Genomic DNA, 22,420 nt, shown 5'->3' on the forward strand with positions numbered 1-22,420 from the left:
TTACTAAGGGTTAGGGAGAAAAAATGTTCCCAAATATTTACTTTGATATAAAACACAACTTTTGGGTGAAAGCAATGCAAGTGATATTCTGTGATTTTTTTAGTCACTTTTAGAAGTTACTTTTAGAACTTTTTAGAAGTTATTTCTTATTTCAAGATTTAACAATGCACTGTCAGAAAAAAAAATATTCATAAAACCGTACCTTTTATGTCTCAGCACTTTAAAGAAAAAAAATAATTTAAGATATTTTAAGGCCTTATTTTTTAGACTGATTAATTCAATTAATTCAACGCCTTTTAAGACTCGCGAGGACCTGAAAGGGGGGGGGGGGCGTCTGTGGGCGGGGTTTACTGAGACTACGCAACCAATTAGAAAAAGACTTCCTGCAACAACATGTATGATGAAACGTAACTGCCACGTAGCTGTGGTTTAAGCAAACATTTTTAGTTATCTGTTTTGTCCTGCTGTTTGTGCGGAGGGTGTGAGTGTGGCAGCATGTTGGTGACAGTGCTGAGCTGGCTCTGCTCCTCCCTGCTGGTGTCTGTCAGCGGGGCCAAGCTGCCTGAGGCCGAGGTGAACATAGAAGTCCTGCACAGACCTTTCCTCTGTCACCGAAAATCAAAGTACGGAGACATCCTGCTCGTGCATCATGAGGGATACTTTGAGAATGGGACCATGTTTCACTCCAGGTTTGTTTTATGTTTTATGTTTGTTAGAGCTAAGGAGTTTTTACGGAGCTACTTCGCCTGCATTACTCGTTCATACAGAGTTAGTACAAAGTTACCGTTTCACTGCGTTTAGTGGAAGGCATTTGCTGTATTAATTTTTCTTCAGTTTGATTAACAGTTCATACTCATCAGAAATTTGTTGTTAAAACTTTAAACGCCGATTTCCTTTTCAAGTGTACGCGTGTTTGATATCCTTGGTGACGCATCTTACACTGAATAAATAAATAAAAGGAGCAAAAAAACCGGATATATATATGTGTGTGTGTGTGTGTGTGTGTGTGTGTGTGTATTTAATAAATATTGACAAACATGGCATTCCATGATTTTCTTAATTATTTTTAGTGTCTCGGTTTTAAGAGCTAATGTTTTAAGTTATTCATTGAAACTTCTGTCACCAACACATTACAATGGCAGTAAAGGAAATGTTGTGCATAGTTTTTAAAGGAGTAATTAACCGTATGCCTTCCAGTAAACGAAGAATCCAAAAACGGAGAAAATGTTTGATGAATTGCAGTAAAAGGGGCAGCATTTAACAACAGTAAAACTGTTAAACAACAAGGGCTGTCAAATAATTGATGTTTTTAAATTGGGACTAATCACAAAATTGTTTTCATTTGTACAGTTGTATGCTCAGCACCTCGCCCTTTCCAATGGGGAACTAGACAGGAAGTTCAACTTTATCCATGCTCCCTTCAAATCCAGACTCCATACACAAAACTCCATTGACAAAAACAGTAATTTTACCTCGCTGAATATGGGAGCTGCTGGTCTTACACTGCCCTCACCACTAGATACTGCTAAATCCAACATACTGGTGTCCATTTAAAGCACTACAAACAAAATACAGACAGCAGTTCTTCAAAACACTGTATATCTCAAAACTTCGACAAATAAAACTGGCTGACTGGACAGTGAGGGGTGGTAATTGGGGAAATATGAGTTGTTTATTGTGATTTGAGTGAGGATAATATGTTTCTGTGATCTGGGTCAGCTGACCCTTAAATTTCTGAGATTTTACATCAGCAATATGTGAAAAAATTTATAAAATGCATAATTGTGATATTACAGCCAGAGCACGCCCAGTAGCAAAGGGGTGCTCACTCTAATTATTTAACACATTAACAATTTACTCTCCACTTTATGTCTGTGCACCAGTCGAACAGAGGGTGACAAGCAGCCTGCTTGGTTTACGCTGGGCATCAAAGAAGCGATCAAAGGCTGGGATAAAGGCCTGCAGGACATGTGCGCTGGAGAGAAGAGGAGACTTATCGTACCTCCAGCTCTGGCCTATGGGAAGGAAGGGAAAGGTACTGTGGATTTGACCATACGCATGCAAGTTTCACTGCATGATGCTATGCAGACACATTAAACTGTGTTTCATAAAAGTGCTTGAGGTTTTATAAAATGTGTATTATCCCCTATACTGAGCATGTGTGTATTATACTTGTCTGTCTTGTTTTGAATGGCTCTCTAGGACTCCTACACTGAATGAAGGCTTCTTTCAGAGATATTAGTCCACTTTTTCTGAAGCATGTGAACAATACAATGCTTTGTCCTGGTAAGCACACACCAACCTAACCAATAACATCTATTTCTTCTGTGTCTAACTTGCCCTTGCCATGACAATAACAACAACTTAAATGTCTTGATATGACTAATAATACAACCTGAGTCTGCTTCTCATTAACACTTTTAACATGTTTTCCAACTTATTTACAGATTAACACACAATGTGTTGCTGCATCATTCACCACAGCACAAAGCATTTGTTTTCTTCATGCTAAAGCATGCATATAGCAACCTCAGCTAATAATAGCTACTCAGTTTTAGCTGAATGATTGCCTTGTGGTATTGTCTGCTCAGGTAAGATCCCACCTGAAAGCACGCTGACCTTCGTTATTGAGGTGCTTGAGATCAGAAATGGACCGAGGTCTCATGAGTCTTTCCAGGAGATGGACCTCAACGATGACTGGAGGCTCTCCAAGCATGAGGTAAACAAAAGGATCTCAAACAGTGCTTCACAACCCAGGAGCATTTCACTTCTCCGATTGTGTTATTTTCTCTCTTTTTTCAGAGCCTAGTACAGGTAAAATTCCCTAAAGTCCTATTTCTTTGCTTATTGGAAAATCACCTCTTGCCCCCTCAGATTTAACTACTACTTTAAACAAATCACTGTGCATGTGACCCTCTCACACCAGACTTGCTTAAATAAACAGTAATTTTATTGTTGTAAAACACACATCACTTTAAAGTCGACATAAACCGAAAAAAACCCCCAAAAAAACAGAAAAATCATCTTGGTTTTGACTTTGACTTTGACTCTGGTTTGGTTTAAATAAAATCTTTACATACTCATTTAGATGTGAAAATATGCTGGCTTTATATACGCTATAGTTACTGTTCATTTTAATGGAGTTTTGCTGTTGCCGGCTGCAGTGGTCACACTCGATACAGGACAAATTTTTTAAAAAAGGGAAAAAAGGGTCCAAGCTGAAAAATACCAAACTAGACCTGATATATGGGGCCCCAACGTGATTGCAAATTATGTTGAAACAAAAAAACAGGCCCAACTGACAATCATTAACAACAAAAAATAAGATAAGGAAGCACATCTTATGTAATATGAAAATACTAGTGCTGTGTACGTATACTGTTTTATAGTGAAGGTAAATAGTAGGTATATTATTGAATTTACACATTATTTTTGACCAAAATTTAGGTAAAAATATAGTGCTGCCCATCAATTATTGTATATCTTGAGGGTTTTTTTCTGTTTTTCAAAAAATGACAGTAGAATTTAAACTTTGTTATTTCTGAATTGTAAAGATGTAGCTGGAATTTGATTTACTGATCGGCCTGCACACAGAACACCAGAGCTTTTGTTTTTTCATCTCAACCTGTGTCTGTCTCACTAATCGTCTCACTCAATCTACCAGGTGAAAGAGTATCTGAGGAAAGAGTTTGAGCGTCACGGCTACCCTCCCAACGACACTCTACATGAGAACATGGTGGAGGATATCTTTGCCAAAGAGGATGAGAACAAAGACGGCTTCATATCCTCCAGGGAATTTACTTACAGACACGACGAACTTTAACTTCTCTCCCAGGTTAATCTCACAAACCACTCACTAGTCCAGTGTCCTCCAGGTTTCACTGATTTTGTGCTAGAAATCCTGATGCAGACGTTCATCGTCTGCATGAAAGTATTTCACTGTTATAGAACCATTGTGTTTGTCTGGTGGGTAATGTGTAAACTCTTCCTGTGAGAGCCAACAGGTTTGATAATCTGATTATTTCAGTGATGTTTTACTTTTGCAAGTCTTTGCTTTTGAGTGTGTTTACGTCTTTAAGAGCCCATTCCACTCTGTCTTACTTATAAACTTTTAGGAATTTATTTATATAGAGTTATCAGTGTCACCAGATATCAGAGGGCATGCCCGTGGACAGACAGTGTAAGTAGGAAACAGTTGCCAAATTTGACTTTGAAAATACCCTTAATGTAAATAAAGTGTTTATTTTCATTGAAAAAATGTTATCAGATCAATGTTGTTCATCTTTTGTGGGTCCACAACAATATAGAGAGAATGCTTTGCTTATTTTTCCCTGTATGGTGAACAATTCATTCCACTTCAGAGAATAATCATCATTAAATCAAGAAAATGTCATTAACTCAGGCTTATCATATTGGTTAGACTGTGTGTTAAAGTCATGAAAATGTGAACTTTTGGTATTTTTTTCATTTTCTATTAAGACGTTAAATGTGTATTTTTATAGGACATTTTTGTGGCAGACATGTTGACTTAACATAGCAGGAAAAGCAGGTGTGACCAAGAACATAACCGCTCCGTTTCACTTTCCGTAAGTGCTCCCAGTGTGCCAATATACACAATACTCAGATCTTAGCACTTGCACACCTAAATGGAATGCAGCCATCATTAACATTTTTGACATGTGAAAACTACTGTGAGACAGCTGCATTGCACATGCATATACACTGCAATGTCAATACTGAAAAGACATATTAATCATTCCTATTCTGCAAAACACATTCTGATTTCCGAAATGCATCTCAAAAGTGCCCTGCTTTTTGACAACATGTTGGCAGCTGTTCTGAGATTTGCACACGTGTCTTAAATCTGAAAACATTCCCATAGTGTTAATTGAAATCTAGACTATCCTGTTTCTACAGCCTCTGTGTTCTTTAGTGTAAAAACATAAGAACTAAACTCAATATGTCATTGACTGCTCTGGTAAAGGTAGATTTTTAATGTTCTATTTTGCAACCAATGTGATGAATAAAGTCAACTCCTGAAAACAAAATACTGTGGTTTATTTGGTGGTCATGTCTTGTAATACTTTACACATTGAGCCAGCAGGTGGCACTGTCTTTACAGGTGTTAGTATCTGTTAATAAAGTTTGAAAGGAAACACTAAACCTCATTCATTCGTTATCTATTCATAACAGTGTAACTTAAAGAGGAATTTCCATAATCTCTGTAATGTCAGTATATTATATACTTCTGTGGATGCATTTGATACTTATAAAAATATGCTCATAAAAACAGGAGAGCACCACTATATGTACTGTACAAGGATTTGTGAGCCCCCAAGGTTAGCATATCCTGCAGTGCAAGTGAATGGTCACAAAGCATTCACCTGCTTTTTTTCACATTGTGTTTAATGAGGGTTACATAATTTCCTACTAACAGTGGCCACATAGCTCACTGAATTCCCAAAACAAAAACAGATGAACTCTTGAGAGCATTGTCCTGCTTGAGCAAAAGGTTTAGGGAGAACATTGTTACAAGAAATTGCAGCAAAAGTGTGAATATCTCTCTGATAGCAGCTTATGAGATGGATAATCTGTGAAAAAATCTGGTTCATCTGTCTCATCCCTGTGCTCCTAATGGCATTTGCAAAAATCCACTGCACCTGAACGAGAACAACCAGTCAGAGCCAGGAGGAGTCTGTGAATCACTGCTTAAGTGCTTATGCACATGCTGCACTGCCAACAACAGCATCCACAGCAGAGACAAGTAAATAGAAGAAGACAGATGATGAAAAGCAAGCTAAAACAATTTTTAAACTACGACTAAGAAAACAAGACAAACCACTGGAGTAACTTTTCTGAACTGGAGAATTTAAAACTGAAGCTGCGTGTTGAAAATATTGAGCATGACTGAGTGAGAGCAGGCACGTGTAAGGGTGGCATGTGCACAAACAGTGGGTCCGCTCCATTTCAGTGCGCTGATGCACCGCTTTACACATAACGGTGAGGACCACGAAAGCTGTTTAAATGACGTGTAATCTGTCAGCCAGTGGCAGCAACCACGTACATTTACAAACAACAATGTCAGCCTAAAGGTAAAAAGTCATGGTAGCTATTTCCAGTAGACAATACTGGAAAATAAATGCACTCATGGACTGTGATGTTCACAGTAAAATTTTTTTTAGCCTAAATGAAATTCATCAGTTCTCTGTCTTATCAATCTCCTTTGATTAGTTTGTGTTTGTATGGTTCATGTGGTTGTGGTGATGTAAGCATTGCTCTTGCTGAAATTTTGCTGCGGTTCCTTTCGATAACTGTCAAATGATGTGCAGACTACACCTACTTGGCACCGCAGGCATACTGCTGTGTATAAATGGTAGAGACTCATCCTGGCTCTGACTGGATGTTTTTGTTCAGGCACGGTAGATTCTTGCAAATGTCATTAGGATCACCAAGAGAATCCAGAGGAACATGTTTTGTTGTCCTTTTTTTCACAGATTATAGTGACAACTTCATCAAGTTATTTTGATAAAAGTTACATACTGAACCTTTAAGGGGCTTCTTCTTGTACATATTTGTCCTTAAAAGATCTTTACTATCTGTGTGTTTAAGAACATTTCTGGGTTACTCTAAAAAGAGATCAAGACATCAAAATAAAAAAATTCTATCCTGTAGGTAGATACTGAAATGCTATGAACTGTGTCACGAGTCATGTTAAATATAGCTGCTGGAAGACACTGTCCCTGGAGAGCCTTATGTGCATGTGTTGTTTGTGTTTAGCATATTTGTGTGTGTGTGTGTGTGTGTGTGTGTGTGTGTGTGTGTGTGTGTGTGTGTGTAGAGTCTGTATGTAACTTATGAGTACGAGTAGGGAGAGCCCTCCTCCTCACACACATTCAAAACATTCCACACTGGAAAAGGTCAGAGGTCACATAGTCAGTATAAGGCGGGACCTCTGTTTGACACTCACACATACACACGCACACACAAATATGCTAAACACAAACAACACATGCACATACAGAGCCTACATCCAAATGTCCGTGACAGTTCTGTTACTGTCATGAGGAGGAGGACTGAGTCTTACTGCTTGATATGTGTGGGGCCTGATGAAGAACAGAGTGAGGCCTTGACTCATCTGAGGTGTGTCCTCATCCCAGGTGGTTTCGGGTTCACTGTGAGAGAGAGGAAAGAGGAAGAAAAAGACTCAATAGATGCTATTGAAGTGATGGGTAATGTTAGAGTGTGCTGTGGTGTTACCTCTGTTCTCTTTGCTGGGGTAGATCCGAGGTAAAGGCTTGAATTCATCGGGAGGGGGGAAGTCCTCGACGGGGTGGAACTGGAACTTGGATTCAAAGTCATCTGCTAATAGATGTAAAGCAAAGATGCAATTAAAAGTTGTTATTTTGCCCCATTTTCAAAGACAAGCTCATTTGCACCTACAAACAACTGTCCTCTAGTGTCCTTCCCTCTACAGTAATTTTGCTCTGACGATGGGCAGATGATGTGATAATTGGCCCTTGGGCACAAACATGCCAATGGCCCCACCACCTCTCCTACACATGAGCAAGACACACAGACTCTGTGGAGCTTTTTTGTTGTTGTTGCATCTCATTGAATTTTTGTTGTCTTTTTGAAGTAATTTTCCTTTTAGGTCCTTTTATGGCCCTGTGGTTGATTTTTGTCTCATTTAGGTCATTTTTTGACTCTGAGGTCATTTTGTATATTTCCATAGTTGTTTTGTGTCTCTTTGAAGGTATTTTGTGTGTCTTTGTGGTTGTTTTGTGTCACTGAGAATATTTTGCATTTCTTATTGGTTGTTTTGTGTCTCTTTTGGGGCATTTTATGTCTTGAGGTAATTTTGTGTCTTTTTATAGTCGTTTTGTTTCTCTTTAAGGGTATTTTGTGTTACTTTGTAGGTGTTTTGTGTCTCTTTTAGGATATTATGTTTCTCTTTGTGGTTGATTTGTGTCTCTTTGGGGTATTTTTTTTTGTCTGTGATTGTTTAGCCCCTATTTGCAGTTATTTTGTGCCTCTTTGCAGTTCATTGGCTTTTCTTCTGGTCCTTCTGTGTCTCTTTGCAGTTGTTTTATGTCCTTTGTAGTCATTTTGAGGCTTGCATTGACATTTTGAAAGTGAAGGCCAGGGAGGCCTTTGATTGGCCCTGTGCCTGTGCCCAGTGGTCCTGTTCAGTGATCCCTCCATGGCTCTGGCGTCCATGAAATAATATTAAATTACTGTGGTACTGTCACAATCAAATCATATACAAGATAGAAATGTCCATAAGATAAAAGTAGACATCATAAAAATATATATATTTCACAGGCAATGACAACTGCTGTGTGGCATTAAAACAATAGAGCAAAATCATTAAAACTTTTCAATTGACAATTCTTGTCACCCTTACAATTTTGTTAACATTTCTTACACGTAAAAGGTCCTTAGCTTGCTGTTTATTCAATACAACTGTCCATATTGTCTATATAGAGGGGATGTCTGTCATCAATAGAAGTATTGATATATTATACCATCACCACAGGGGTGTATGAAAAGCACTAAAGCTCCAATTAAGATATATGGATATATTGAATAAATAAAATGTAATGCATCTAATTGTATTGCAACTCTCAGTTTAACTCTAGATTTAAAAAATCTACTAAAGGTCTCACATGTACTCTAAACCGTCAGATATATAATTGTACACTCACCCAGGCTGTGCAGGTGTCCATTCCTGAGACTTGATGGAGGCAAGGGAGGTGGTGGCGGAGGGGGAGGAATGCGGCTGGACAGCTCAGTAGATGGGGAACGTGCCGGGGGAGCTGGAGGAGGAGCCAACCGACCCACACCTGTTGCCATGGGTGACAGAGAGAAAAAGTCAGAGGTCAGACACTTAAGCAACAAAATATACCACATGAAATATACATCCAAATCCAATATGATCTTCTATGATTGTAAGGAAGGCAGTAAGCCTTATTCACACATTTCTGTCAGAAAAAGAGAGCTGATTTGTAAATGCTGCTAAGAAACTAAAGAGTTGCACAACTACTACCCTGTTGGCTTTAATAACAAGCTGTAACAGCTGCCACAGTTTACAACCTGCATTTGTTCAGCAGTTTCAGACGTGTTTCGAACGCACAACTAACAGTTACTGCAAATATTTATATTGGTGTTTTTGCCCTCATAAAATTGTTGTTGAATCAGACATTGTAAAAAGTACAATTACATTGTCTATTAACATTTGTGTATTCTGCATATGATCATCATCGTAGTTTGGGTTAAAATGAATAGATGCAAAGTTCTACCATGTGCCAAAAAAAAAACCAATTCCTTATGTTGGTGTTCACCCACCTGCACCTCTGGGCACAGCAGGTGGCCGTCGGGTGGGGGCGTTGCAGGGGTACGAGGGAGGCAGACAGCGCATGGCCGGGGAGGGCACTGCAGGCACCTTGGGTGGTGGAGGGGGGAGGGTGGACGGGCAGTTTGGGGTGAAAGAAGCCGGGAGAGGAGGAGGAGGAGGTGGAGGAGGAGGGCCCAGTGGGCTGTCCCGCAGGATGGGGAACCTCGAGGGTTCAGAGTGGACTGGGGGCGGAGGGTAGAAGCACCCTGAGGAGCGGTCCCCTGGAACAGCAGAGGGAGATTGGAAAGGTGGAGGTGGAGGAGGAGGAGTAGAGGGCTGCGAGATGGTTGTGTGGTAGGAGTGCTGGATGGGGAGCCAGGTAGGCTTGGTGACCTGGGACGGAGGTGGAGGAGGAGGGCAGGAGGGGAGAGGCGGAGGCTTGTTGGCAGGCCGGTCCTGGAAGGCTTGGGTTGGGGGAGGCGGAGGAAGGGAAGAGGGTGGGGCGGGTGGAGGTGGAGGGGAGAAGAAGAAGGGAAAGGAGGCAAGTGTTTGCTGCTGTGAGAGGGGGAGGGAGGAGCAGAGGACGAGGGAGCGAGCTGACGGTGGACGGAGTTTCGGAGATCAGACGTCCTGTGAGTCTCCGAGACACTGCTTGTGTCTGCTGGCATGGGGGCGTTCCACAGAGGCTTCAGGGAGGCGGAGGAGCTCGATCGAGACACTTTATCAAACACACACACACAAGAGGAGACATTTGGATGGTCAACATATAAATAATATTTAGGGATGTCTAGATCAAGTCTTTTTCGATCGATCCAAGTCATGTGATATTGAGTGTTTGTTGATACCGAGTCCCGATCTGATACTTGTTTTTACCTGCATAATACATCTGCACAATGCACATTTCAACTGCTTTAAAGTTATTTATTCAATCCAGTGTATATGCTTAACAGTTTTATAGCTCTGAAAAAATGTCTGCATCCAAACAGACAAGCATCATTACAATAAAACCTGAAAATCTGCAGCAAATTGTGCTCTCTGTTATGCCGCCTGTGTGATGGCGGATGTAAACAACGTATTGGACGGGGTGCATCCTCAAAATAACTGATCCCGATCTAATAAAACCTGCGTTGATCGGGCAGATCCTTCCTATCTGATTGGGACATCTCTAATAATAACACATAGATTTAGTAAGAGCAAGACATTTTGCACCAACCTGGAGTCTTGCCTGTTAAATCTCTTTGTCCTATAGGCCTTAGAGTGGGGAACCCTCCAGCAAAGAGCCCACCCAAAGAGGGTCCCATGGGTGCCGTCCCTCCTGATGAGCCCTGAGAAGCACCAACACTACTGGATACATCTCCGGTGCTCGCCTTGGGCTCTGGGGAACAACACATGTAAACACACTTCATAAATAATTAATAGCAATGACATCAGAGTCCATTATATATGTGTCCTGGGAATCTTTATTTCGCACCACCCAAATCACTTACTCTTCCTGAGGGCCTACCACACACCTTTTCACAAAACAGACCGGTCTGTTTCAGCTGGTCCAGCTCCACTCATGTAACTGACAGTAACACCAGTTACTCAATTTTTATCTTATATTTAATGCATCTAAAAGTTTAGGACCATGTGTCTGACAAAAAGGCAAAACATACTGCTGCATGCTCACAGACTTGAAAATACTGTACATTAAACATAATAACACTCATAAGCATCTCTTAATGGGAATCTCTATGCAAGTAAGTGGAAAACAGAAAATTGAACAGGTAATATACATTAAAACCTTTCAGTTTTTTGTAAATCTCACGGTACTGTATACTGTGGACACAATGTACATCTTGTCTATTGTATATAGTAGTTTCCTGTTGTGCCTGCATCCTTATCTGCTGTGGGGCATTCCTTCCTGAAGTGTGCACGTGATGTGTATAAGTGTGTGTCTATTCTAAAATATAGCTCAAAGAGAAACTACACATATTACCCTTTCCACCCTATTTTCCCACTCAAAACCAGTACCGTTTAGTGTCTTAACACTAGTATTGAGTATTTCCTTTGATAGTACTGTAAGAATGTTGTTCTTACTATCGACGACGGGGGCACTGCGGTCGTTGACCTGTGTGACTTTCTTGAGTCTGGCTCCTCTCTGGATGTCGGCCAGCAGGGCATTCCTTCCACCTCCTCCTCCTCCACCAGACTGGAGCTTAGGAGGCTCCGACGGACACTGTCACACAGAGACAAAAAACAGCTTTTTAACAGGACCAGTGTTTTATCGAATATGTGTTCTGTTCTGATGATATAGACTATTTTGATAATCAATGAATTTATGGCATTTATAAAGCAAACTTGAATTACTGCCTCAGCTATCCAGTCAAGTTGCAGTTTACATCAGTGCAGTGGTGGAATGTAATAGAGTATATTTACTAATGTACTGTACTTAAGGACAAATTTGTGGTACTTGAATTTGAGTCTATTCTTTCCATGCCATTTTATACTTGTATTCCATTACATTTTAGTGAAGATATTGTATGTTTTGCCTATTTCCGCGACAACTTTGGTTATTAGTTACTTTACATCTTAGTGCTTTTGTTTAACAAGCATTTAATTATTATTATTTAAAAAATAAATTAGACTATCCAACAATTAATACAAGTACATCTGAAATAATTAGTCCATTAATCAATTAGACAATTGACCGAAAATTAAATGGCTATTTGGCTAGTCGTTTTCTAATTTATTTTCAATTATTTTTGTTTTACTTAACTTGTTTTTTTAGATTTTTTCTGGACTGAATACTTCCACTATTAATACGTTAAGCATATGTTCTCAATTATACTTTCTTTTACTTTAGTCGTAAGTTGTAGCCCTGCTAAGTGTATTCTTGAGATCTTTAAGTTTCATTTGATGTCATCTTTTTAGATAAAGAGGTGAGTGAGAATATAGTGTATGTGTGGCACTATCATCATCTACTCACCTCAGTTTAAACAGATACAAGCGAAGAAAAGCAAGAAGGTGCACTGAAAGCATTCATCAAAGGTTTAAATGAGGCAGAGGAGGTGATAAAAGTGAAGGTAGAGGAGGAGACAGAGCAGAGGAATGGATCTTTTTTAGTCATGTCTGGGTTCACAGAGTGATGAGAAGCACTGTGACTTCAGTTTCTGAAGCTGCTGAGCTGTGTCTCTGCGGTGTGGCCTTGTTTGCTGGCAGCGGCAACTCATTTAACATGAGGACACTGAGCGCCTGCTGTGGAAACATAACACTCTGCTGCTACTGAGACTCTGCTGTCTGCCCTACTGTGTGTGTGTGTGTGTGTGTGTGTGTGTGTGTGTGTGTGTGTGTATTACCTCAATCAATAATGCAAATAATCTACAGGTGATGGTTGATGGTCAGCGAGAAGGACACGAGTGAGTGTTTACTTCAATTCAATTGCATGACAGAGTTAGAGAAAGACAGTCTTACCTGCGGCAGGGCAGAACTGGGCGGTGGCGGGCTTGGTGGAGGAGGGGGGGGTGCCGGGGGAGGCGGGGGGGGAGGAGGGGGGACTGGCATGCTGAGGTCTCAGATACCTAAAGAAGACAATAGACAAATGAACACTGCAGCCAGTGAGCACATTTTAGGATGTTTTTTTTCCATAAGCTGCTACTGTGTAAAGGGGCACTTTCAATGACCTCCTGCCCGCTTTCCTGAACAGGAAGAGCTTTCACCAGCGTGTAGCACAAAACAGGAAACAGAGAGCGCTCCATCCTCTCTAGAGAAATCTGACACATCCCCCCCGCCCTTGTCCTCCTCTTCTTCCCACACTGTCCTGTGGCAGGGACTTGGGAGAGGAACAATGGAGAGTGTTGTGTGCAACGTAACGGACCCCTACCCTTCAGTCGCTCACTGACCAAAGGCTCACACTGCAGTAAGTGAATGGAAACACATTCAGGAAACTTAGCAGGAAAATGCTACAGCGTGCTCACACATTGTTCTTTTGTGTACAGGATGTCTTGTGGTTCTATCATCAAGAGCAACTGGTGCAATTATCAAAGTGATAAGCACTGCTGCAACTTTCCAGGAACAGCTCATGCCCCGGATTATGTCACCGTCTTTCAATCTCCACGCGTTGATGGCAACTCAGCTAGTAAACGATCCACAGCGACAGTCACTGAGACCTCCACACAACTTTCTTGACATCATAAATTCTTGACGAGCTGTCTTGCATGGCTGTGAAAGACTGAAAACAGCCAGACCTTTGTGCACATTGGGTTCTCTTTGGAATTTGTGCATGCTCCTCCTGAGCAATTTAATAAAACAGAACAGAACCTGTTTTTGTATATGTCCTGCTCTTGTGTGTTTGTGTGTGTGCGCATGTGTACAATTCCCATCTATGTAACTGGCAGACTGTCCTCTGTTGCTATTTCTATCTCCATATCTGTGTCAAGCAGCTTCTGTGACACTAGTGTAGGTCTTTAAAGGGGGCAAACTGGATGCTGGTTTGCTGAGCTCGAGAAGAACAGGTGGGACATTGAGTGGAAATGCACCTCTCATACCAGTTGTTTTTCTTTGACCTGTAGTACATCTTTGTTCATCCTGGAGTAAAGATTTAATGACAAACAACACAAGTAGCAGGAAGAGGCAGCTGCTGCAGACTAACCAAGAAATTTATATACTTTTTTATGTAAAAGACATGCCAAAAGCCTGCTACATGGAGCCCAAGCTGAGGCCGTCCTAACTCACTTGAGGATATGTCACAGCGCTTAATCTCTAATGTATGAATTAATGAAAAGGGTGCTGTTATAATGTTTATATTTTGTATATATTTTTTTTGATTAATGGAGCTATGGTTTCTGGAGAGAGACATTGCTAGTAAGTTTTTTAATTTTTTCTTTTTTTTTTTGCGCTTTGGGCACCACAAGGCGAGCACCATCTGGTTCCTTTATGTTGGAGAGAAAGCAGACATCTCTACAGCCAGTATTTCCAATACTCTGCAACTCACATCAGAACAATCTAGACTGATAAATAGCACTACAGGTAAGATGTAAAATATGTATTTTTGATTTGGGGGTGAACTGTCCCTATAAGGAAAAGAGCTTGACTTTGATTGTTGAAACACACAGTGGGTCTGTGGGACCATAAACAATAAGTAATGTCTACAAAACACAAGTGTTAAAACAATCATCTTTATATACCCTTTAGTTGTCTACTTGTCAATAATTTCTTTGTTAATCTCACAAAAATAAAACAAAATGCATTTTTAACTATGGTGAAACAAATTTATAGTTCATATTATAATAACTTACTACATTATTTTTTTAATTTGAAGTAGACTGCTGGAACAAAAATGCACCGTAAATACTTTAAAACAGTGAAGCCTTGAAGTTAGGAGACAGGAACATTGGATGCGCCATGCCTTTGGACAGAGAAAGTGCTTGAAAAAACCAGCTCATCTTCTGTAAAGACTTCCCAGCCTCTCCTTTATTTTTGTACATTTCATCAGGCAGGTTAGTGGGAATAAGAAAACCCATATGCCACAAACAAGTGTGCATTAATAATAGATAGCAGCGTTGTCTTACCTTCAGAAAATATCCAAAATCCACCTGTTTGCAGAGAATGCTTCAGTGAGATGGACCACAGCAGCACTGGCCTAATAGTGCGCTTCCCATACTGTTATTTTTAGTCGAATGGGGACAGCACTTATCCGGCGTTTGTGCTGTCAGTGACTAAATGTTGTCGAGCTACAAAAAGTTATAGAAACTTTTTCATTTTACTTCAAACTGCAGTCACTGTAAGCACGCGGCGGTGGTCGTGCACAATGTTCCCTTTCTGTCTGTTTATTCCCCCGTGAGCGCGCGACAGGAGGCGACGCGGTGCGAGGCCACACCTTACCGCCCCAGCACGAGACCAATGGGGGGAGAGAGAGAGAGAGAGAGAGACAGAGACAGAGACAGAGAGAGAAACTTTCTCTCACCTTAAATTACATCTCTGTGGAATAAAATAAACACTGTGTTGGCACGAGAACTGGTTCAGACTTTTAAAAACAAGTCTGCTCTCGTGACTTTTCCATAACTTGATCTGACTCTCCGTTTTTTTTCAACTCCGTGTATTTTAGTCCTATTCATTTTTATTTCCAGCTGTAAGGTCGTACATTTTCGCCCCCCTGTGTTAAAAATATGGCATCACAAGTCATCTTTTTTTCAAATGTGTCAGCCCCAAATTATCTGTATCACACACTCAGTGGTAGATTATGAGACAGTGGGCCACTGTGCATAAATGTGCAAAAGGGCCCCACCACCTCTTCTGCCTTGGAACAAGACAGACAGACTTTGCGATGGTTTTGTGCGTCTTTGTAGTCAGCATGATTGATTGATTGATTTTGATTTTGTGTTTTTGTTGTTGTTTTGTGTGTTTTTGCAATCATTTAGTGTCTCCTTGAGATTGTTTGGTGTCTCTTTGTAGTCTGGAAAGTCTCCTTGAAATCATTTTATGTTTTCTTTCAGGTCATTTTTGGATTTTTTTTCAAGTAATTTTTGGTTGTTGTACTTATTTGGGTGTGTTTTGGTCATTTTCTGGTTGTTTGTTTGTTTTTTTATTGTTGTTTGCATTGTGGCTATTTTTGTTCAGTCTCTTTAAGGTCATTTTTTGTTTTCTTTCAGGTCATTTGTGGTCATTTTTCCAAGTCATTTTGGTCAGTTTTGGGTTGTTTTGCTTTGTGGTTATCTCGAGACTCTTTTTTGGCATCTCTTTGTAGGATTTTAATGTGTCTGTGGTCATTTTGTGTCTCCCTGTGCTTGTTTTGTCTCATTGAGGTGATTTTGTTGCTTGGGGCGGTGAATGAGCTACATCCAGCACTGCACTTACTGCATCTTAGTTAATGAAATTACATTAATGCATTTCATTAAAAAATCAGATAATGATTTTGAAGCCATAAATGAAGCAGCTGTCAAAATACTGTTACATAAACACAAATGCTGCAGGCACACACACACACACATACACACACCTCAAACCTCAGCAGTGACAGAGGAATGCGGTGACACAGGCGTGCTCCTCCCTTTATGTGACACAACAGTATAATTAGGCCTGGGTTTGACATGCCATGCGGACGCTACATACAGATGGCACTAATTCCTTGTAATAGTCTTTTTCAGACAATGTGATGATCACACACTAGCCCCGCTCCTCGACTACTCCAGTAAGGTGATGATAAGGCACCAACGCTGCTGCCAAGAGGAGTCATATGACCTCTCTGTACATTTTGCATTTCCAGTTTATGTTTTGAAGTGCACATGTTCCTCTGTTTATGTACCTGGCTTCTCATAATTTTGACATAGTCTGTTTCGAGAGTATTTACTCAAGGAAGGCAAAACAAAGTTATCCTTGCCATGCCCAGTTTAGCCATTAAATTGTGACTTTATAGGAATAATGAGGCACATATGCACATGCACACCCAGTGATCAGATTTATTTCTCAAATTTTGCCTTCATCTAAGTATTCACAGCTGGTCCAAAATACAGTAGTAATACTTCCTTAGCTACATGGCCGTATCACATTCAGCTGGATATCACAACATTAGCATCTTACTTTAAGGTCAGCAGTAGCTTGTTTTTGGACCCATTATGTCTTACAACATGCTGGATTTCATCCTTCATACAATTTTTGCTGGCAAGTGACGTGCATCTGACTAAAAGCTGCTTACAAGCAATCCTTGATTTCTTCCACTAACTGTTTTTTTTTCACACATTATAATAATACAATCATTTTACACCTTCATAAACATCCTTCTAACCATTTAGAATCAACATTTTTTTAAAAGCTTTGCAAAAAGGAGCATTATACTTAACCTTCATTATCAAACATATATCATTCTTTTTACAGGAATAATGTAAACATCTTATAAACAACATTTTTCTGGAGCATATCACACTTAATCCTGATGGAAAATTGCATTTGTGAACTGTGTTTCCTTGAAGTCATTTTAAGATTTGTCCAATGATGACACTGTTTGTGAATGATGCAGGGACTAGGGGTCGACAGATTATCTGCCTGGCCGATTATCGGGGCCAGTATTTGGCATTTTGGCAGTTATCTGTATCAGCATTTTATTTTAATGATCTACGATCAAACTAATTAATTATAAAGTGCAAAAAAAGTGTCAGCATGGGAGGAACTTTTACTATGTAAAACCTCAGGGAGCTATTTTTGTTTACTTGTTTTATTTAAATTTTCACTTAACTTTATAAAAAAAGTTGCTGGGAACTTGCTGTATATGATGTTGAAAGTCTCAGTTTTGATTAAACCATTGCTAAACGCATTTAAGCAAAGTTTTGTGTTGGAGTTTGTTATATTCCAAAGTCTAAATATTGACAGAAAGATTTTAATTTTTATTGTAAATGCAAATCAGTTCCAAGTATTGGTTATTAGTCTCATTAACTACTAATAATCGGTATAGGTATCTGCCCTAAAAAATCAATATTGGCCAACCCCTAGCAAGGACACAGTGGGACATTAACTACATACTTGGCTTTTAAGTGCTTTTACTAATGGTAATGTATCTCTTTGTTTAAGCTGATTATGGGATATCGTTGGCAAAGTGGTTCAATAACCATCGTAAAGGACAAATACAATCAATTTCAAGTTGATTATTGTTTCTGTGGCCTTCTGGCACAAGTCCATTAAAAAAAATTTAAAAATTTCCAATATTTCAAATAACCTTCATTCCAGCAGTATTGGGCAAAAAGTTGAAAGCTTCTTCATCACCCTAACCAACACACAGCTTCTCTTGGTATGCCTCTAGAGACTGAAGCGTCTTCATGTCTTCGAGTCCCTCTCCTTTTGCGGTCTTCGATCATCTACTCCTCCTCGCCATTCCCACATGTCCTCTTTGCCTGAGGCCACATTATCTGTCTCTTTCTCCTGCACGGGAAGGCTCTGTCGAATCCTACGCTTCTCCTTATATCGACCCGAGCGTGAAATCTTCATGTTCCTGCGACACGTCTGCTCGTTGAAGTATGTGTCCAGGGCTGAGTCGTCATAGGTGTCATCTCGGAAGATGTTGGACTCTTGTTGAGTCTGATCACAGGAGACTTTTTGCTTCTCTGGTTTTTGTGCAAAAGGGTCAAAGTGCGGGGTGGTGTGGGATGTACTGGTGTCCTTGGAGCTTCCACTCTTCTTTTTTGGCAGAAATGCCATCCACCATGGGGTCCTCTCTGTCATCTTTGACTGGAGGGAGGAAACTGTAACAGAAAACACAATAATCAGCTGTAGTCGATATCATCCCCTCTGCTTCAGAATTAATCAGTCATGTAAACTTCATCTGTGAGGTCATTTTATCACCTGTGCTCTTGATTTACCTTTCTCTCTGATTTCTCGTAAAACATCATATTAGTCCTTTAAAAAACATATCATGTCTTTGGGTTTCAATAATATCACTGTGAAACATCAACTTTCATCCTCTGCATCTTTAGCCCCACCCCCATAATAGTTACAAATACAATTTTCTGTTTGATTACCATGGTCTCTAAATATGTGATTCAATCTTACTTCCCACTATGGTGAGAAAACTTCTTACCAACTAATCCTAGGAATAACCAGTGTGGCCATGTTCTCTGTAAAACTGGTTTAATGAGTCTTAACAGAAGAGCAAAGCCAAGCAGTGATTCACAGGTGAACAATGCGAAAAAAAGCTCTCGTGAACACTTACCTGAGCAACAGAAGTGAAGTGGGTGGACACTTAGAAAGACCCGAAACAAAGTGGAAATGCCACACTTTTAACTGTGTAGAGATAGCCTATAAATCCACTGTAGAGGTCAGTGTCTTCGTCCTCAGAGTTGGAGCGCAACTGTGACAGCAGTTCTTTAAGGGGTCGCAGCAGTATCCATTTCACGCACGAGCCAGGTGTCCTGCCCCCTCACATCTCCCACCTCCAAACACTTTCATTTCTCTCCTGTTTTCTTCGTCAAATATCTCAACTCTTCTTCTGTACTTCTCTAGAACACCACAAATGAATTGATACATTTATAAGGAACGTCTTTCTCTTACTGAACCAGCAGGTTTCCGCCTCCGAAACTCTCCTGTCGGAGCACCTGTCCCCACTCTTGATTGGATGAACTCTCTGGGACTGTCACGTGAACTCCCGCTCAGGTATATACACTGCGGTGGTGGGCGGTGCTTGTGGTTGCATGGCAACAAACCCCATGGGAGCGTGCGCCTCTTCGGTGACAGATTAAAAAAAAAGATCCCTTTGTATCACCTGAACCCAACCCAAGCCACGGAGCCAAATTATGTTCCTATTTTGGACGCCCATTAGTGTGAGAAACAATAGCTTGTAGCCTGCATGTCATGCAAAGGAGTGGAATGAGATAGTGAGATGTTTATTTAATTAATGGTATCACTAGTCACCAACTAAAACAGGCAAGTTACTTAGCAGCATGCAGCTCTTCTATATGGTTTAAACTGTTAAATGGTTTAAATAAGGCTGCAATGGTGGACAGTAACAAAGTACATTTACTTAAGTACTATACTTAAGTACAGTTTTTGAGTATCTGTACCTTACTTTTAGTTTTTTATGTTATTTTTACTTATTACTTTGACTCGACTACATTTGAGAGACCAATATTGTTGCTATATTTCTTTGAGGGCTCTCGTTACCTGTTACATTTGCTTTGAAGTCTGTGGATGATTTTTTTCATTCTTTTCTAAAATCAAAAGTCCATAAACTTTGACCATGTGGTTCTGCATGTGGTTTGTTTGTCAAAGTTGTGTTCCCGAACCTCTGTCTCACAAATGTACTACTCATATTTAAGTTTTAAAAAATCTAAATGACAGTGCTGGTGCTTTTTTTCAGTGTGTTTCTATGGGCATTTCTATAGGCCTTTCAGCAAATTGATCAAGCTTTTCATTATACAGGTTTTACATGCAAGTCAGTGCGTTGAGTGTGTTGTTTCAGAGTCATTTGGTTCTATAAATGTATTGTGACACTATACAACAATGCACTGAGATTTTTTTTTAAAAAAGTACTTTGAATACTAATGTATTTTTAAAAGCAAGTACTTTAATTCAAGTCATAATAAGACTCTGGAAATATCATTTACTATATATTTGACCTGTAGCACCTATACTTTGACTCAAGTAATAGAGTTGTGTACTTTGTCCACTAGTGTTTAAATGAGACCCTCTGCTGACATTATCAGAGGGGGAGTCAGTAGTCTCCTGAAGTAACATTACTGCACTAGACGTGCAATTGTTGCTGTTGTAAGTTCACATAAAGTGAGGGGAAGCAGTTTGGCCTGGCGCCGGTTTCACCTGCTGGGCTGGGCCTACTTGTCACACATGATTCTTCCAGATGCTTCTCCTCATACTGAATTTCAAGTCTGGGGTCAGTTTCAAGTAGTTTTTCTGCCTGTCTGTCTGAGTCTGTCAGAATGACACAGGACCAGGACACATTAACATATCCATGGCTTCAACTCATGCTGCATCACCTACTGGCCAGAGTTAGAAACATCCAGACGTCCAGGCCAATCTAAATAACACCTTTGGAATATGACAGTGTTCAGCTCTGATTTTGATTTCTTAAGGACACTTAGAAACAACCAAAACATGTTTAAGCATTATATAATAAATGAAATGTTAAAAATTAATTTACAGATAAATCCTTAGTAGAACTTTTGGGCTGCCCTTTTGAGAAAATAAACTCCAGCCACAATACAGAGATTTGTGACACCAAATAAAAGCGGACCTATGCCGTAAAGTGTGGGAAGCAATTACCCCGTCCCTGTGCCGGCCCTTTTGTTTGAACCACACCCGTCCTCAACCCAACCTTCATTTTGACCTTCAACTACTCACTTGTCAAGGTTCATGACTGCATCTTGCATAGCTGTGATACTGTCACATTGTCAAAATCTGTCCACAGACGGGCCGACAGACATATAAACACCTGGCAAAATGCTATGCGTCACCTGGACTTCATTTCATCATGATGACACACAGACTCATAAGGTGAAAACAATACCATTCCTGACACTGTTGCTCATGGTGAACACTTATATTTACTTTGTTAATTGCTTTTTTAAATCTTTTGTGATTTTGAAGTAACAATAACGTAGTCATTACAATATTGTAAGTCATGAGTTTCATACTTTCTAAGAACCTGGTTTATCACATGCTAGTAATTTGGCTAAACTAAACAGTCATTATAACATAGCAGTAGTGGGAAATACTAAACTTGTAACCCTCAGTTGAATGCATTGATATTGAGAATACAATCATACAATTTCTGACAGGCAGATCTTTCCATAGGTGTCATCTAGACATGGGAAAAATTACATACTAGGTTTTTTTGTTAGCTAAGTTGTTTATTTGCTCAGGTTTTTGTTTGCAACAATTTTTCAAAACAATTTGCATTTTTTACATGTAATGACATTCTGCTGATAATATTGTACTTTAACTAGTTAATTTTGCAATATGTGTTTTTTTTTTTAATTATTAGTGTATTTTTTTACACCAAATAAAGGATCTGAATACTTATTCCACCACAAGCTATTTGTAAATAAGTATTGGTCCACGTGTCCCGCAGCTCTTCACCAGCATGGTTCATTTGAGCTGTCTTCCTAATGAACTAAAAAGCCACAATATCAAAATGTGTGTCCAGCGTTGGAGTGGCTTATAACTGATGAATTAGTTACAATTTATCAACAATTTAACTTCACACTGTGAGCTTGAATACGCAATTAAGTGGCATGCATCATGAGATTAATCTTATCATTTAGGATAAGCCTCATTATAAAAACATGATATAAAATGTAACTCATACAATATGTGAAACTACAAAATCTCTGTAAAATTAGGAAAATTTTCAAGCTACAAGAAATGCGTAAAACGCAATCAGATGTTCACAATATGATTTGTGTCCAAAAAGAAGAAAAAAAAGCCAGAGAAGTCGAGCAAATGTTTTAAGAATTTCAACCACAGATAATCAGAGCCTCATGTAGAGATTAACATATTGTACATTATAATTTTAGGTGTTTTTTTTAGAAACTATTTGCTATAGCGAAGCCAAGTTTCAAATTGTTGATGTGAAAGAATGACATCTCTTAGTATGATGTTATACTACAA

The 22,420-nt window shown here is 39.7% G+C and overlaps 3 protein-coding genes across 3 annotated transcripts; 1 reads left to right on the forward strand and 2 right to left on the reverse strand.

Moving 5' to 3' along the window:
• The first annotated feature begins 389 nt into the window (after nt 1-389).
• Nucleotides 390-5,048, forward strand: LOC121958219 (peptidyl-prolyl cis-trans isomerase FKBP14-like). Its single transcript, XM_042507090.1, has 4 exons — nt 390-689; nt 1,884-2,035; nt 2,592-2,719; nt 3,665-5,048. Exons 1-4 carry the CDS (start codon nt 496-498, stop codon nt 3,821-3,823), a joined length of 633 nt encoding a protein of 210 aa, XP_042363024.1. The 5' UTR covers nt 390-495; the 3' UTR covers nt 3,824-5,048.
• Nucleotides 5,049-6,789: 1,741 nt separating this feature from the next.
• Nucleotides 6,790-15,226, reverse strand: LOC121957906 (WAS/WASL-interacting protein family member 3-like). The gene is given in 9 exon segments (XM_042506707.1): nt 6,790-7,172; nt 7,258-7,362; nt 8,706-8,843; nt 9,346-9,855; nt 9,858-10,052; nt 10,548-10,709; nt 11,414-11,552; nt 12,788-12,894; nt 14,884-15,226. Coding segments are annotated over 8 exon segments (1,380 nt in total). The 5' UTR covers nt 12,878-12,894; nt 14,884-15,226; the 3' UTR covers nt 6,790-7,131.
• Nucleotides 15,227-17,632: 2,406 nt separating this feature from the next.
• On the reverse strand, nt 17,633-19,403 carry LOC121958214 (proline-rich protein 15). Its single transcript, XM_042507082.1, has 2 exons — nt 19,011-19,403; nt 17,633-18,543 (listed from the first exon to the last, which is right to left on the reverse strand). Exon 2 carries the CDS (start codon nt 18,521-18,523, stop codon nt 18,119-18,121), a length of 405 nt encoding a protein of 134 aa, XP_042363016.1. The 5' UTR covers nt 18,524-18,543; nt 19,011-19,403; the 3' UTR covers nt 17,633-18,118.
• Nucleotides 19,404-22,420: the final 3,017 nt, after the last annotated feature.

This window comes from Plectropomus leopardus, chromosome 18 (assembly GCF_008729295.1).
Source record: "Plectropomus leopardus isolate mb chromosome 18, YSFRI_Pleo_2.0, whole genome shotgun sequence".
Classification (NCBI taxonomy): Eukaryota; Metazoa; Chordata; class Actinopteri; order Perciformes; family Serranidae; genus Plectropomus; species Plectropomus leopardus.

Coding starts and splice junctions, on each gene's coding strand:
- LOC121958219 (XM_042507090.1), top strand. CDS start 496: ATGTTGGTGACAGTGCTGAGCTGGCTCTGCTCCTCCCTGCTGGTGTCT. Junction 690..1,883: donor GGGACCATGTTTCACTCCAG/GTTTGTTTTATG, acceptor TCTGTGCACCAG/TCGAACAGAGGGTGACAAGC. Junction 2,720..3,664: donor GGAGGCTCTCCAAGCATGAG/GTAAACAAAAGG, acceptor TCAATCTACCAG/GTGAAAGAGTATCTGAGGAA.
- LOC121958214 (XM_042507082.1), bottom strand. CDS start 18,523: ATGACAGAGAGGACCCCATGGTGGATGGCATTTCTGCCAAAAAAGAAG.